The 18,723-nt window shown below is 35.6% G+C and overlaps 1 protein-coding gene across 2 annotated transcripts in view; it reads right to left on the bottom strand.

The window, feature by feature from the left end:
* LOC125062817 (V-type proton ATPase subunit D 1-like) overlaps positions 1-18,723 on the bottom strand; it is a 38,174-nt gene that overhangs the window by 13,354 nt on the left and 6,097 nt on the right. The window contains exon 6 of one of the 2 annotated variants that reach the window (XM_047668986.1): positions 6,977-12,423. The exons of the other annotated variant lie outside the window; for it this stretch is intronic. Coding sequence (XP_047524942.1) covers positions 7,686-12,423 — 4,738 coding nt within the window. The 3' untranslated portion in view covers positions 6,977-7,685. Of the gene's footprint in view, positions 1-6,976; positions 12,424-18,723 lie in introns of those variants that run through there. 2 annotated transcript variants of the gene reach the window in all.

Below are 18,723 nucleotides of genomic sequence, written 5' to 3'. Positions count from 1 at the left end.
GAAATGCTAGTATTAAAAGTCTACCAAAGGGTGCTAAACATGGGACGAAACTTTTTACATTTGTTTTGTCTATTAATTAATTATTATTATTACTATGTAGGTTAATAATATAGTAAATGCTGTATATTTTACTGACCTATGTGATATTTTGATTTAAAACAATATTGCTAGTAATTTAAAAGTTTTTTTTGTAGCGACCCCAATCCCAAAGATTTCCACAGACTCATAGTGGTGACATAAAATAAAGACTAGCATAGAGGTGCCCCATTCCCTACGCATAATTAAAACACAACCCCACTATAAATGAATACAATCTGTATTCAACCCTATTCCAAGCTACGAAAGTCGAAAATCCTCTAAATGTACCTTACAACCTTTCGTATCGAGTTGTTATTTGAACTTAAATAAAAAATGCAGGGAAACTTCTGGTACACACCAAACTATCTTCTTCGAATGGCCGAGAATTTTGTTTCAATTTGTCAAAGTTTTCTCTTACACTGTGGGTGAAGTTGATAGAGAAAAGAGAGAGTGAGAGCTGGAGAAGGCCTGTACTTAAAATATAGTAATAAAAGGTATTTTTTAGAGAACAGGGGGCAAACGGGAGGCTCATCTGATGGTATGTGGATGGACAAAACCAGAAGCTCGCAAGTATCTTTTAAGCGGTACGCTCTTTGAACATAAGTCAAATTGGTTCGGAAATACCGTCGCCCTGGACACTCTAAATGCCAGCAGAAACCGTAAGCTCGGTCTTTACAATTAATATGACATTTGCATGCCTATATTATTATTTAGCAGAATTGGCTACAGCGACTCTCATCCCTGAGGTCGTTGAACCCCGTGGACCAATGGACTTTCTAACGCACTTAAGGCCCTATCCCAGCACGAATTGCTGTGTCAGTGTCTCGGGGTGGTCTGCGGGGCGCAGTGGAGAGCTGGAGCACTGAGGCACGCCGGCCCGTAATAACAATTAGTTATGTAAAACATTAAATTAATATAATTTCGTCATTTTGTTTTCTGAAATGGATTACTTGGCTTGCGTTAAAATATATCGTGTAAATTGCAAAATCAAATATACATTTTCGTCATAAAATGAATTCAAGTGTCAAAAATTTGCTATGTTTGGATTTTTTTTCTATCAAGCGAAGTTATTTAAATCGTGTATCTTTCAAAATGGTTACATAAACTACTCAACTCCACCATATATTTTTTCCATTCGCCTGATTTCAAGCAATGATGACAAAAAATGGAAAGAAACAATGTACTTTTTTGAAGTTTGGCGACCAGATAGGTCCTTAACACATTATTAATTTAGTTTTTTTAACCATATAGGTCCTAAAAACGGTTGTGGCGCCAGTGATTTATTTAATATTTAATACCAGCCAACACATAGGTGTGTACCACCACCCCACACACCGTTCTCGCGTTTGCGTGCATCTCATCTTACAGTTACCCGATACGCTCAAACATGCAAAGTACACGACGCACGATTAACCCATCTTCATTCAAGTATGATATTATATCTGATGGGTCTTCAAGTCAATAAAATAAGATTTTCATAGAGTCATTTATTTATTTACAAGCCTGCCAACGCTTGCAAATCTAAAATTAGAAGCATTTAATGTATATTTATTTTTTGACGTTCAAAAGTGTACCCATATGAATAAATTATTTTGACTTTTAATAATAGATAATAATAATAAATCGTTTATTTGCCAAGATTGTGACACACACATACAATTAGATCGAACAACAAGAAAAATCCGCCCAATCAGCCATGTATAAATAGGCATGCAAATGTCATATAAATTTTATGCAATGTCATATAGTAAGAACATTAACATAATGTCATAATAAGAAGTTAAGTCATTTATAATTGTTAAACTTATGGTCTAAATACTCGCTCACGCTATAAAAACACGTTGACTTTAAAAACCTAATCACCTTCCCCTTGAAAACATTACTACTATTTTGGATTTAATGTGATACTTATTGACAAAAATAAGAAACACAGCTCACCTGATGTTAAGTGATACCGTCGCCATAGAATAATAGTTAGAATTGGTACGCTCTTTGAAGGATCCTAAATCAAATTGGTTAGGAAATACCTACCGCCCATGGACACTCAATGGCAGAAGTCTCGCGACTGCGTTGCCGGCCTTTTAAGAATTGGCACGCTCTTTGAAGGACCCTAACTCGAATTGGTTCGGAAATACTTTAGTGGGAAGCTGGTTCCACAAAGAATACATACAATCAATTCGTTAATTGTAAAAACTAAAAGAAACAGACCTAGCTGGTTTATCAGAATGCTCAATCTCGATACGAGTGAGATTTGTTCACAACGCGTTCTTCTGAAAGGCACAAATGGTATGGTAGGTATGATGAAGGTATCTAGAGAGAAATTTAAATTGTTAAAATTGGGGCATACAACCTGCGATTCTGTAACTCACTTTTCAAACTCTTACAGCGGATTTCGCAGCGGCGGTCGCGCTCAAATCAGTCGTGAAGCAGTCATTCTACGATTTGGCATTCTGATAAACAATAAACTACAAGTTCCCTCCGCTTGTCAAGACGTAATGTGATATTACTTAACAGAATACCATGAGATTTCAAAAATGACGTGAGTGACGAAGGGAGCGTTGTTAGTGCGAGGTGATTAACAGAATCGCACGGCTGATTCATAAATACCAAAAACCAAAACGATATAACGTATTTGTTTGTTCTCTGGCTAAGATCACACAGCTTGCTACTTGGATATATTTAATTTACATAGATATATTTTAACTGGTTTTTCGGTAATGTATGTATGTGTTATTGTGAAGTTTTATACTAGTAACAGTAAAGATATAATATTTATTATACTTACGTAGGAAATAATAAATAATTTAGATGTTTCTTCAGGATGATCACCTACTTGCCTCATGAAACATATACATAGGACCCAGACCTAAAAGTTTACCACAGTTTTCCTGTTTACTCATTAAAGTTCAAAAATATTTAAATATGTAACTTATATGTGTAAAATAATAGCATTTTCTACTCGACTTCACTGTATTGTCACGCGAATTTCTAGTTTGATTGACAGGCCACCCTGAAGAGATACCTAATACTATGAATTTGCGGCTTCACTTATAAAAAACATGTTTTCCTTATCGTCGTTCTAGAATGATAACCTCGTATGTCCAGAGAACCAAACATTACAGGAAACGAAAAAATGTTTCATTTCGTCAATGTTCGTTGAAATATTGTGTTTTCATAGTTTTAGATGGTAAAAAGGACTTATTTATTAATAACATAAATAAGTCCTTATTTAATGATTATACCAGTTAAATGACATAAGTCTAAGAATAAAAAATCAATGGTTTTTTGACATACGAGGTTATCATTCTACAATGCCATATCACAAAGTACAATTATATCACATTTGAATTGTGCTAGAATTTGTACTGCTGGATACATTAAAAAATTGGCAATTATATCGGCTAAGTATGTAGCAAGAAACCCACCACACCAACAAGCACGTGTGTTTGGAGAAGTCCAAGTATTTTTTAGGCCATATAGGACGGTCAGATTAAGGAATCGGATACACTGTGCATCATACCAGTTTTTAAAAGGAACTCCCACTGGCCTTAAGTATTTATAGGCGATAGGTATTTCCGAACCAATTCGACTTTGGATCCTTTTCGACTTTGGATCCAATTCTTAAAAGGCCGGCAACGCACTCGCGAGCCCTCTCGTATTGAGATTCCATGAGACTCCTGCCCGTTTTCGTTATCGCCAAGTTAAGAATACTTAAATAATATCTATATATAATATATATATATATATAAAATTCTTGTGTCACAATGTTCGTTCCCATACTCCTCCGAAACGGCTCGACCGATTATTATGATTTTTTTTGCATACTCAGTAACTAACAATCGGCTACAATCTGTATTTCAAACCCATAAGTGATAAGGGTCCACCCCAAAAATGTTTTTTTTATTTTTTGGATAATTTTTTTTGTTTTTATTTTTATTATGTGGTATAAAATACATATAACCCTTAATTTTCCCTCTACGATCAACCCCTATTTTTTATTATAGTAGATAGTTACATTTATTAAACTAAAAAAATGTTTCCTACGAGTAGAAATAATATACATGGCAAAACAACGTTTGCTGGGATTAGTATATATATGTTTATTTGGAATTTATGAATAAATATAACAATTATTTAAATTCGCAGAAAATTAAAATTACACAGGACTTATAATAATAAATTCCTTAAAGAATAAAATTGCATTTAACTAATTAAAAACTCCTGTCCAATAAATTCGCGGCTAAAGCAGATGAGTATACCCTAGCTTCAGCTCTCACTCTCATTTCTGAAGTTCCATCCTCGGCCGTGCTGGATGGAAGAGCTTATTTAACACTCGCTATTAAACCCAACTAGGCAAAGATCACCCACTTGCCTCATGAAACAGATAGGTTGTAGCGAGAACATCGTAATATAGTAGACCCAATCAGGAAAAGCTGATCACCTTTTTGCCTCTATGACACATATAAGGCCTAACTAAGAGGTTGTAGTGAAAACATCGTAACACCGGTATTAGACCCAACCAAGCAAAGATCACCCACTTGCCTCATGAAACAGATATAATGGACCCAGACTTAAAAGGCTGTAGCAGTCTGTTATATACTCTTTATAAATTAAAGCCTTTAAAGCATTTTGAAAATCGAATCTATTTGCATTTTCTACCTCCCATTATGTCTAGACTGAAAACAAGACTTACAATTCGGCATACTTCAAATTCGGATCTCGGATAATTAGCTACGCTGACCGACAGACGTCGTGTTTTGCTAGACTTTTTTATTTTAGGGTTGCCAGTTTCAAATCTTCAATATGTTAATGGACAATAATTAAAAACCATTTAAGAATAGTTACTATAGAACCTACGTAAGTTATTGTAATTCTTTTATTTGCTAAAAAAAACGACCACGACGAAAAATGGACCCTGCGACCATGTTTGTAAACACGGAAACGTCAGGAATTTGTGTTCATTCTTAAGTTGGAACTGGATAGGCCACACTCCGAAGAGATTCCAATTATATCCCTAAGCAGGCGCTTGATTGGAATCCAATAGGAAAGTGGAAGTATGGCCGTCCCAATCAAACCTGGCGTTGTACTCTTACAGAGGCAACTTGACTTAATTCCTATAACCCCTAGAAATAGAGGGCGTCACCATCGCATTAGGTCTTGGGCCTCGTATTTTACCTCGCTCCTAGTCTATACAGCTCTCTTTGTCTCATCAGGCCCCAGACGGTAAAAGGTTGTAGCGAACACATCGTAATACATTAGACCCAATAAGACAAAGATCACCTACTTGCCTCTTGAAACAGATACAATATAGGACCCAGACCTAATGGGTTGTAGCGAGAACATCGTAATACCGGCATTGGACCCAATCAGGCAAAGGCTGATCACTTATCTGCCTCATAAAACAGACACATAGACCCAGACCTAAAGGGTTGTAGCGAAAACATCGTAATACATTAGACCCAATCAGGCTAGGTGTTTATAATGCCTTTAACATTTTGCAATCGACAAGCGCCAACCCTGATCCTTGGCAATCGTCCAAGCCTTATAGTACGCAGACACGCCGTCAAACATAGCTTAGATAACTTCGTTACTATGCGTATCGAGCCGTCACTAACGACAAATTAAATTAAACAATTTTCTAAAGCGTAAAAATAGTGGAGTGATTAAATAGACTAGGGACACGCTGGTCAATACAATTGTTATATGGTCAGAAAGATGTTGTGCATCAATGGACTTCCTACCTGGGCATTTAACATTCGCTCGAACGGTGAAGGAAAACATCGTGAGGAAACCGGCTTGCCTTAGACCCAAAGAATCGACGGCGTGTGTCAGACGCAGGATCACCTACTTGCCTATTAGATTGGCAATTGACTATGAAACAACTACAGAAATCCGAGGCCCAGGGGCCGTTCAAGTATTACGTAACCACTATAGTGGTGAGGGGTTCTTTGATTTTCTCATTTGGTGATTACGTCAATAGTAATTATTTACTTTTTTACAAATATTACCCACACATTGTCTATGCTTGAAAACGAAATGCATTTTTAAGGATTCCTACAAAAAATTTAAACGTTTATGTACTATTATTTTTGAGCTTTACTTACTTTTACTGACAAGAGGATTCGATAAATTGCAGTAAATCAGTTTAAACACTAATAAATCAATGGTTTCTTATTGTATATTAATAAATTAAACAATTTTAAATTTAAGTCAAACGGAGGCATACAATGGTATAATAAGATATAGTATTAATAGTTTCAGCGATTTAAGGGAATGTATGATGACAATGAAACATTTCAATAGTATATTATCTTAATCTGTCTACGTGGAAACAACAGAATGGAAGCACAAATATAGCAAGGCAATGGGCACTACCATTATGTATGTAGTAGTTTGATTTAGAGTCCTTCAATAGCGTAGCAATTCTTTAAAAGCCGGCAACGCACTCGTGAGCCCTCTGGAAATGTGTCTATGGGCGGCGGTATCAAAAAAAAAGAAAGGAAGTTGAGGCAAACGTCAATAATCGACGCCATGATGTTGTCCCAGTAATTCTTGCGATAGTTTATAAAAATTAAATAAAATCAGTGAATATTCATTTGTTTATTTCTGTTTTATATTATATCCGTTTCTAACAATATAAGCAAACATCCGTTTATTGAAAAAAAAATATACATGACTATGACAGATAATTCATGAAAGTGACTTGCAGAAAACTGTATGACTATACAATATGGTTATACAATTTTCAAATTCATCAGATAAAAGCTACTGTGAAATCTTGCAAAGGCCTTCGACAATTTATTTTAAATGTTTCTCGTAGTGAGACAGTGAGTCGGTGGCGTTTGAGATTTGCCAAATAAAATGCGTAAATATTCATATCGTTTGCCTCGAGTAACAAAGTCGTAAAGCAAAATCAATTTTTTTCAGGAAAAATAAAAAAAGTTTATGCTATTATTACTAGGATACTGAGTAAATTACATATACCAATATATATATCAAATGAAAGCTATTTTCTTTTCCTATTCGACGTTTGTTATGTAATAAGTGTTAACGGTTAAAAAAAATACTTATTTATCTAATTAGACTGAAGAGCAAAAGCGATTTATGATTGTTTCATTGTTTAAACATAACCCAGTAACCGCACATTACGACGGGAATTTTGACGAATGTCTAGAACGTAATAATTTATTACCACTCTTTTCGCGTACCTTGGTAAAACAGATATATTATATATATAGATATATTATTACCACTCTTTACTTGTTTTTAAACTGTCGCAGTAACTTTTATGATTATTTGGTAGAATTACAATCTAAACTAAAACTATCCTCATGGTTGTTGCTATCTATTTCATACTTGTGTTTTATTATAATAAAATTTATTGCAAAAATTCTGAAACAATTTGGTGTTCATGTTAAAAATGAGAAACATTAAAACAGTCATAATAGTGCTTTACGACTTTGTACCCTTGTTTAAGATTTGTCGATTTCTTCATTATTTTGTCAAACAATGTGAAAAATCTTAGTTTCGTGTGTATGTATTTAAGTAGAATTTAATATTATAGTGTTATCTCAATTTTGAATCAAAGTTATCAAAACATTCAACTTTTAATGTAAGCATCTATCATGATAGGAGTTCGCTTTTGGGGGTGGCTCAAACCATTTATCGACAGATATACGACTATAACTGGCAGATGAGCAGGTACATGTCGACTGTTTATTGGGCTTGAGCATGTCTATATTTCTTACATCGTATCTATCAGACCTTCTCGTGCTTGTGCCAACCTCTTTTGACTTTGGTTCGCAGCAAATTTCACTTTCCACAAACTGTACACTAGATTTTGAATGTTCTGAATTTTTTTTGGAGTCTTGGGAACATTGCCTGTTGGGTTTCGCAGAATTGCAGGAGCAAGCACTCTTTTGCGCGCAAATCGGACATTTCGATTGTGTAGATTCTAATTTCGTTTGTATACAGCATTCTGCTTGTTGAACCTCTTTTGACTTTTGTTCGCGGCAACTTTCACATTCCATAAACTGTACACTAGATTTTGAAGGCTCTGCAGTTTTTTGGGAGTCTTGGGAACATTGGCTATTGGGTTTCGCAGAATTGCAGGAGCAAGCATTCTTTTGCGCGCAAATCGGACATTTCGATTGTTTAGATTCTATTTTCGGTTGTATACAGCATTTTGCTTGTTGAACCTCTTTTGACTTTTGTTCGCGGCAACTTTCACATTCCATAAACTGTACACTAGATTTTGAAGGCTCTGCAGTTTTTTGGGAGTCTTGGGAACATTGGCTATTGGGTTTCGCAGAATTGCAGGAGCAAGCATTCTTTTGCGCGCAAATCGGACATTTCGATTGTTTAGATTCTATTTTCGGTTGTATACAGCATTTTGCTTGTTGAACCTCTTTTGACTTTTGTTCGCGGCAACTTTCACATTCCATAAACTGTACACTAGATTTTGAAGGCTCTGCAGTTTTTTGGGAGTCTTGAGAACATTGGCTATTGGGTTTCGCAGAATTGCAGGAGCAAGCATTCTTTTGCGCGCAAATCGGACATTTCGATTGTTTAGATTCTATTTTCGGTTGTATACAGCATTTTGCTTGTTGAACCTCTTTTGACTTTTGTTCGCGGCAACTTTCACATTCCATAAACTGTACACTAGATTTTGAAGGCTCTGCAGTTTTTTGGGAGTCTTGGGAACATTGGCTATTGGGTTTCGCAGAATTGCAGGAGCAAGCATTCTTTTGCGCGCAAATCGGACATTTCGATTGTTTAGATTCTATTTTCGGTTGTATACAGCATTTTGCTTGTTGAACCTCTTTTGACTTTTGTTCGCGGCAACTTTCACATTCCATAAACTGTACACTAGATTTTGAAGGCTCTGCAGTTTTTTGGGAGTCTTGGGAACATTGGCTATTGGGTTTCGCAGAATTGCAGGAGCAAGCATTCTTTTGCGCGCAAATCGGACATTTCGATTGTTTAGATTCTATTTTCGGTTGTATACAGAATTTTGCTTGTTGAACCTCTTTTGACTCTTGTTCGCGGCAACTTTCACATTCCATAAACTGTACACTAGATTTTGAATGTTCTGAAGTTTTTTGGGAGTCTTGGGAACATTGGCTGTTGGGTTTTGCAGAATTGCAGGAGCAAGCAATCTTTTGCGCGCAACTCGGACATTTCGATTGCTTAGATTCTAGTTTCGGTTGGATCCAGCATTTTTGTTGTATATCTGAATCTGACTTTGATCTGAAGCCATTTGTGTTTTTGGAGCAAAGTGGACATTCAGGTTTTGGTTGTTGGCAAGCGCTGTTCCGTGCTGCACTTTGCGCTTTGGCGCATTTAGAACAGTCAGTTTCTGTGCCTATAGACTTTTGTAATGAATCATAGGACAATACAGATAAATTGGATTCAAACTTGGCAGGTTTAGATTTCCCACAAGAACATTCGCTCGGTTTATTAACAGGTTTTGGTGGTGCAACGTTAGAACCACAAGTGGGGCAGGTATCCTTCTTCGTTTCTGATTTACACTTGCAAGATGATTCTGACTCCTTCTTTTTACATGTCGAATCTTTACAAGAAAAATAAGATTCCGACGAATATTGCGGTGATTTCTCGGATTTTAATGACTGTGAAGATTTTGTACATTCACATGTTTTGGAAGATGTTTGACTTGTTGAACGTTTCACTTCCTTCTTCGACTGGCAAGAACAAACGCTAGGTTTAGACGCATTAGATTTATTGGATTCTAGCAAGAGACGTTTTAATAATTCGAAACAGTTGTCACCTATGAGTTTATCATCTTTACTATGTTCATCCTTAGGTTTGGATACAATTTTGATTACACAACAGCTTTTGGCGCGATCAGTATTGTTACTGGACGAATGCTTCAAACACGTATCAGATGATTTACCATCCATAGACTTCGTAACTGGAGTTGATTTGTTTTCTTTATTCATTTTGCAGCATGTCCCTTTAGATTTATCTCCAGTCTGAGCTGCTTTACTAGCACACGCTATTTTTTTAAAAGATATTCTTGAATCCACCGAAGTGTTACTCCCACTTGCGTTCATTTTACAAATTGTACAGGACTTCACTGAAACGTTAGATGTCTCGCTGGATTTCTTTTCAACCGGTAATGTTATTTTTACTTTTGCTTGGGTAGATGACGAGTTCTTCTGTTTCAAACTTTTACAGGATAAACAGGACTGTGTGTCAGGATTCGGCGGATTTGGCTTTTTGGCTTCACTTTTCACAGTTACAACTTGTCTCTCCTCTCCAATCGTACCATCTTCTTTTCTATATCTTTTAACTGTTACAAATTCCTTATACTCAGTAACAGTTATACCGAGCTCTTGAGAACCACCCAAATTATCTTTGTCTTGTTGGGGTTGGACATTTGTAGTATCTTGTTTGTTTTTGTTTTTATTAATGTTCATAGAACCCTTTTTAGATTCTTTGCTTTTGATATTTCGGCATTTCAAACATTCATGTGAGTTTGATTGTACTTGTACCAATTTCGTATCACTTTTACCTTCGCTTAAATTTGATTTGTTTTTAATTGGTTCGCAGCTACATTCGTATCGGCTTTGATCAGGGTTAATTGCTTTTTGCAGGTAGATATCTTTAATTCGTTGCATTTCTACTACGTCAACTTTACTACAAAGGTCTTCTAAGTTTACAGGCTTAGGTATGCATGAACACGACTTTTCTGGAGTTTTTGTGATACTTTTAGAGTCTATCGGTCCACATGGGCACTCATTCTGACTTTGTTTACTTTTTGCTGTATATATATCCTGTAATTCTTTTAATTTCTCAGTACCAATAATTTTGCCAAGGCTATTCCAGTCTACTGAATTGTCAATACAAGTACAAGATTTTTCTGGTGTAACTGTAGCCTCTTTTATTATTTGGACTTGGTGCTTATCTTCTTCTGCGATTAAGGGGCATGAACATACTTCCCTCAAAACATCACCCACAGTTTCATGGAACGTACATACATTTTCGTCTAATTTAGCGCTAGATTTAGAGACTGGTTGTACAATTCGTTCTTCCTCTTTATGAACACAATCACATTCTTTATCTTTAGCATCTGTATTATCGTGACCCACATCTTTGTCCTGTTGGGGTTGGACATTCGCAGTATCTTCTTTGTCTTTGTTTTCATTAATGTTTATAGAAACGTTTTTAGATTCGTTGCTTTTGATGTTTTGGCATTTCAAACATTCATGTGTAATCGATGGTACTTGTACCGATTTTGTATCAGTTTTACCTTCACTTAAATTTGATTTGTTTTTAATTGGTTCGCAGCTACATTCGTATTGGGTTTGATCAGGGTTAATTGCTTTTTGTAGGTAGACCTCTTTAATTCGTTGCATGTCTTCAACGTCAACTTTTCTGCAAAGGTCTTCTAAGTTTACAGGCTTAGGCATGCACGTACACGACTTTTCTGGAGTTTTTGTCATACTGTTAGATTCTATCGGTTCACATGGGCATTCATTCTGACTTTGTCTACTTTTTTCTGTATAAATATCCTTTAATTCTTTTAACTTCACAGTACCAATAATTTTGCAAAGGTTATTCCAGTCTACTGAATTGTCGATACAAGTACAAGATTTTTTGGGTGTAACTGTATCATCTTTTATTGTTTGGACTGGTTGCTTATCTTCTTCTGCGATTACGGGACTTGAACGTACTTCCTTCTCAGTACCAATAGTTTTGCAAAGGTTATTCGAGTCTACTGAATTGTCGATACAAGTACAAGATTTTTCGGGTATAACTGTATCCTCTTTTATTATTTGGACTGGTTGCTTATCTTCTTCTGCGATTACGGGACTTGAACGTACTTCCTTCTCAGTACCAATAGTTTTGCAAAGGTTATTCGAGTCTACTGAATTGTCGATACAAGTACAAGATTTTTCGGGTATAACTGTATCCTCTTTTATTGTTTGGACTGGTTGCTTATCTTCTTCTGCGATTACGGGACTTGAACGTACTTCTCTCAAAACGTCACCCACAGTTTCATGAAACGTACATACATTTTCGTCTAATGTAGAGCTAGCTTTAGAGACTGGTTGTATAATTTGTTCTTCTTCTTTACTAACACAAACACATTCGTTATCTTTAGGTTCTGTATTAGGTTTTTCACATGTACATTTATCAATTGGCAATTTACATGCAGGACACTTTTCTGCATTACTTGCTTGATTCTTCTTAATCTTAAGTTCTTTGAATCGTTTTAAACGAAAGTTGTCTTCTCGTTCCATTTCTTCCATCTCCGATACGATATATTTCTCACTCAGTTTGACACGTGGTACAACCATTTTCGATAGTACGTTATATTTCCTGTGGGTGAAATTATAAATTTAATTTTCTGGGAACACAAACTACTTTATTGCCCACCTTTCCGTCTTCTGTTAATTTGGTTCATTTAAAGAATTAACGAATTCATTCAATCTTCATTAGGCAATTTTAAATCCTTTATGTATATTCCTAGATAATATTTGGTTCAAGTATATGATTTCGATTATATTATTATGTATAAAAACAATATCCGATTGAATATCTTAGTTTAAGAAGTGTGTTAAAGCTATAATAAAATCATAAAGAAACGAAGAGAAATTTTGTTGAATGTTTTGATATCTAAGACATGTTGTGCTTTCATTTTGTAAAGTAGGAATCATCTTATTACAAAGTACTAATAGAATTACAATTCCGTAAGACTGAATTTTGTGAAAGATTAGTTTTCAACACCGATTCAGACTTTATCAATCGTGCGTGAAAGCCACATTGGTTATGATCACGTAAAATACATACAGCAACACATGTTTCATCATCGGAAGAATCTTCATCTTCATCATCATCATCTTCTAGAGACGTTTTAGTTGGTTCTCTTTTAATTTTCCGTATTGAAATTGTTTCTGTTTCTTCTCGTATTGTTCCATCGGGGTTCTGAGACCTTTTGACTTTAGTTATTTTACGTATTTTCCTTTCGTAATACCCTGCCTTACTGTCAACTGGAATAGGTTCATGTTCGTGGTCTTCTTTCATCGTTTTCTTACAAATATCGCAATAAACCTCCATAGGATCGTGTTCAGAGGTGCCTGAGATGCTTTCGGCTATTTCTATTGGTTCATTTACTTTAGAACAGGTTTCACAAATACTGAAATCGGAAGGTAGTTTGAATTCCTTCATTTCAGTAGCGCATGACTCGCATGGTGTTGGTATATCTTTTTGGTACATTTTGTGACATGATTTGCAAACGTCAACTCCTTCTGGCATAATAACTTCAGTCTGGAAGGATTCGTTGCCACTGACACACCTTCCTAAGCATGGCGGTTCGTCTTCTGTTACAGTGCGTGGGGGCAGAATTTCATATCCTTCGATTTTCTTTCTCGCCACTTTACATGTTCTTAAAAAGTCTTCTACGCTGTCTGTCACTAACCCTTGCGTTTTATACGAATTTACCAATCCCATAACGTCGTCAATATTGATTTTTAAACTGTGTAAGATTTTCGACTTTGTATCCTGAACAGGTGTAATCTTTTTCTTAAGCTTCTCTGATGATTTCACCAAGTCTTCAATGCTATCACCTACTAAACCTATATCTTTTGCTTCCATACTCAAGCCAATAGTTTTATCAATTTGTTCAATCAAACTGCTCAGTTCTTCTGGTTTTGCATATTTATCTAATTTGTCTTTAAACTTTTTACAAGATTTCGAGAAGTTGTCAATGCTTTTCGATTGTAAGCCTTTCTTTTTCATTTCACCTGTTAAAACCTCCAAGTCACCAACATGTTGTTTAAGGTGATTAATCTTATCCAGTCTAGATTCTTGTTCGGAATATTCCTTTATTTTCAACTTTATTTCTTTACAAGATTTCATAAATTCTTCAACGCTGGGTGATAGCAGCCCTTGCTTTTTATATTCACTGGTAACTTTGACTACATCATCAATATGGCTGTCTAATTCTTGCAATCGAGATTTATTTTCTTTAACATCTGTGTTTAGCTTTTCGTCAATATTCTCACATGCTTGTACAAAATCACAAAAGCTTGGTTCAACAGCAGATTCTACGTTTAAGTCCTTTGCTATTTCTATGACACCTCGCAGATGACCTTTAAAGTCTTCGAGTCTTGTATCATAATCTCCTATATATTGACTCGTACTTTCATCATTAACAAATAATGCCTCTTCTAATTTAGCTTTAGCACCTTCACAAATACGCAAAAATTCTTCTACGTCAATATAATCTACTCCAGATTCCACAAAACTTTTTCCTAATGTTATTAGTTCATTTATATGCTTTTTTATATATTCGAGCTTTAAGTTACTTTCTGCTAGTTGTTCGACATCCTCAGCGCCGGTTTCCCATGAACTAGCTGCGCTTAACTCTACAGGGGTACCTGGTTTATACACCTCTTGAGCTGGTGTTGGCATTAGCTTAGGCTTAACTTTAGTATTAACCTCTTCTCTATTTAAATCTTCTATACAGACTGGACATAGGCCCTCGTGATCTGGTTTTGGATTCTTTCCTTTGTATTTCCCTTTTGCCTTCTTTTCCTTTACTTTTTTTAATCTATGAAATTCCTCTCGAGCCATTTCTTCTAACTCAGAGAGTATATAGCCAACAGTCACATTTGATCTTGGTATTACAATTTTTTTCAAAACGTTCATTCGCCTGTAGACAAATAGGTAATTTCAATGTTTGATGTCGATTTATATTCACCCTTCAGTCTCTTCTAAGGACTTTTCAATCATATTCAAAATGGTATTAAGTAAAACTAAATATAGACAAAACTAATAGTAATAAGAAATGCTTTTGTAAATTTTATAGCGTGGCTTTATATTTTCTAAGCTTGACCCTACGTTACAGGGCCTATCTTTGATCTGCAGCAAAAGTTCTTCTTCTGAATTTGATAACGCTGATGTAACATAGGTTTTTCTCGATATTTTATTTGAATTTTTAATTTTTGCTACAAATTGGTCACTATTAGAACTTAATAAAGTTACGGAAGACGAAAAAATACGTTTTAAAGACTCTGAAGATTGTGTGTAAATAACAGGTAGAGCGTTCTCTTCCTTATCAAAAGCATTCAAGGTTTTGGTATGCACTTCAACCATACCTATAGTTTTAGAACCAGAATATGGGGGCTTTGAACTTGCCGAAGATGGTGCTCCATTAGATGCTGTAGACTTAGTTTTAGCAGGTGTTTTAACTTCTCTCTTAATTTTAATAACCTTCTTTTGTTCCGAGTAAGTACCATCTTCATTTCTTATTCGTTTTATCTTGATGATTTCTTTTTCTTCAGTTTCAAATGTACCCAACTCTATATCTGATTGAACCCCCGAATATCCTGGTGTTTCGGGCTGAGATGAAGAGTTGACAGATCTACTAGATGGCTCTCTCGGTGTTTCGGCCTCAAGTGGTTTTGTTGACTTTACAGTCTCTTTAGAAGGCTCTTTTATTGTAATACCAGTAAGTTGACTTAAATCACTACTCGGTACTTCTGTTTCTTCCGGTAAAGAATCTTCGATAAGTTCTTCCATTATTTTAACTTTCTTATGTTGGTCTAAATATTTAATTCGACACTCCTCACACATCTCTTCTAGGTTTAAATCTAGTGATATTAGTTCGAAATCTAAACTATCATCGTCAATCTTCTCTTTCAACTCTTCAGCGGTCCGTAGAAATTCGTTTACATTGGTTCGCAAAATTCCTTCTTGATTCAAACCCTTTGTCATGTCCATGATTTCTTTAATCTGTGCCTTTAACTCTTCCAGTTTCTCCGCTTGTGCTTCTTTCTCTTCTTCTGTTAATTCTTGTATAATACCTCCGCAGATAATACATTTCCCTTCTTCTATTTCTTCTGGTGGTGTTACCTTGGGTTTTAGTTTTTTGGGCTTATCCTCCACCGTCTTCTTTTCCACCTTATCCTCCTTGGCCTCTTTCAACTTTCGTTTTATATCTAACACTTTTTTCAGTCTAAAAAACTCCTCTCTCGCCAGCTCCTCCAACTCATTATTGATATAACCCATTGTGACATTTGTTTTGGGTATTACAATTTTGCCCAGGACGTTCATTTTCCTGTTGAAAATTACTTTTTTTAATTTTGCATTTATTTTCTACCGATGACTGCTCTCTGTAAGGACTGAACGTATTCTTCATGTCTATATACATTCTTCTAAAGCCTTTCTCACGATAAACTATGGTGCTCCAGTTAAAATTCTTACACCAATAAAACTTTCCTTTTAGAAGACAGTTGATATCATATATAGTTAGAAAGAACACTTCACCTTGGCTTTAAATTTTATTAGCATCTGTCGTAAAGTTGTCACATCTCTTTCAAATTTCAAGGTTACTACAGCCTTATCAGAATTTTCGCAATACTAAAATCGAACTTCATACAGGTAGATAAAGAGATGTGATTATTTGGTCACCCAAAAATAAACTTAGCAACGATGTAGTGATTTTTTAAACCTCAAGTAGAACCACGCCTACAGATTAACACGCGCTCGTAAATGAAGGAAAATATTGTGAAGCCTTACACCCAACACGACGGCGTGTGACACAGGAGACTGATCACCTGTTTACATATTAGATGCCTATGACAATCATATTGACGGCTCATTGGTCTAGTGGTTAGTACCCCTGACTGCGAATCCATGGGTCCCGGGTTCGATCCCCGGCTGAGACAAACATCGATGTGATGAGCATTTGGTGTTGTGCTTAGGTCTTGGGTGTTTAAATATGTAATTATATGTATATCTATCTATATATGTATGTATATCCGTTGCCTAGTACCCATAATACAAGCTTCACCAGCTTAGCCTGGGACTTGGTCAATTGGTGTGAATTGTCCTTTAAAAAAAAAATTGAAAAAAAAAACAAAAAACATGAATAGGTACAGAAATGTGAGGTCCAGACCCAAAATACAAAATAAATACTAAGTTCACTAACAATAACAAAATTTGTATTGATTTGGTGTATATTTGCTTAGTTGACACAGATATTGCACAAATATTTGACAACCAATATATGTTTATTATATGTATCAGGAGGACTTCTTGAAGGACCCTAAGTCGAATTTGTTCGGAAATACCTGACGCCCACGGACTCTCTCAATGTCAGAAGGATCGTGAATGCGTTGCTGGCCTTGCTCAAAAATATTGCATTGGAGGGTTGATTAAACAGAAATGGCATTTGGCGGGGCATATGGTAAGACAGAGAAAGGGACCGAGGGGAAAAAGAAGAAGGGCGCCCCAAAATTTGTTGATGGAGATAGAGATATTTGGAAAAGATATTTATTTTCTCGCCTTTTTTTATGTAATAGGAGGCAAACGGTGGCTCATCTGATGTTAAGTCATACCCATGGACATTGCCTGAAGGCTCGTAAGTGCATTGCCGGCCTTTTAAGAATTTGTATGCTCTATAGAAGGACCGCAAAGAAATAAGTGGAATTTGTTGGAAATACTTCAGTGCACTGGTTCCACATAGTGGCGGTGACAAAAACTGCCTTAATAAACGCTCAGTTTTGGAACGACTGACGTTGAGGTGATACGGGTGGTATTTCGTATTTTGTTAAGGGGTTGCGATCCGAGAACGAAATTAGGATATCAAAATATGTATACAACAAATCTATAATGAACTGGATTTATTATTATTATTGCATTGACGGACACAAAAACATCTAAGGGTACAATACGAGTGTGGTAGCCTAGAAAAATTCATGATTACACCTGCGCGTGTCCCTCCGCCCGCTCTAGTGACTAGTGACGAACACGTACGCCTGATGGTCGCGTGAGAACAGTGTTTCGCGAAACAAATATGAAGTAAACACCATGATTTTAAGTTAAATAACTCGTAAAATACACAATATTTAATCAAATCGCTGGTAACAGCTCTCGGCCAAACTAATGTGCTGTAATTCAATTCATTTTGGACTCCAATACTTACTATAATTGAATAAAAACGAAATTGGGCAAAATTTGTGTAACTTTGTGTTTTTTATATCGAGGAATTTATATTGTATTGTGTTTTTAATTAGAATTAAATAAAAAATAAATAATACTGATATTGAGGAATTAAAAATTCAATGTAAGCGAATGTAAAACGCACTAAGGGAGCGCGAAATACTACGTATTATAATTTTTCATTTACACATTATACATCAACAGTTTCAATATTTCTTAATACAAACAACAATAGTTATAAACGGTGCTAACAGAACGTTGTTGGTACTAACGGGTTTACATTTGAATTACCCGCTGCACATTTAACGGCATACATACAAATGTATTGTCAATTTAATGGAAAATAAAGATATTTCAGGGTACTTCAATACAGATTCAACATTGCTTAATATATTAAAAAAACAATGTTATAAACATTGTTAACGGAACGTTGTCGGTTCTAACGGGTTTACAGTTTAAATACCCGCTGAAAATATGTAATAATGTTATTTCGGGAAACTTAAATATAGTCTCAACATTGCTTATAAACGGTGATAACGGAACGTTGTCAGTACTAACGAGTTTTCAATTTAAGTAACCGTCATAAACGTATACATATGATTTTTATAATAAAGGCCGTCTTTTGCTGTTAAAAGGCGTAATGATTAAAAGAGCCGAAGAGACAGGTCCAGT

The sequence above is a fragment of the Pieris napi genome, chromosome Z, assembly GCF_905475465.1.
Source record: "Pieris napi chromosome Z, ilPieNapi1.2, whole genome shotgun sequence".
NCBI lineage: Eukaryota > Metazoa > Arthropoda > Insecta > Lepidoptera > Pieridae > Pieris > Pieris napi.
Note: the sequence above shows the minus strand (reverse complement) of the source record. Positions and strands in the feature narration are given on the sequence as shown.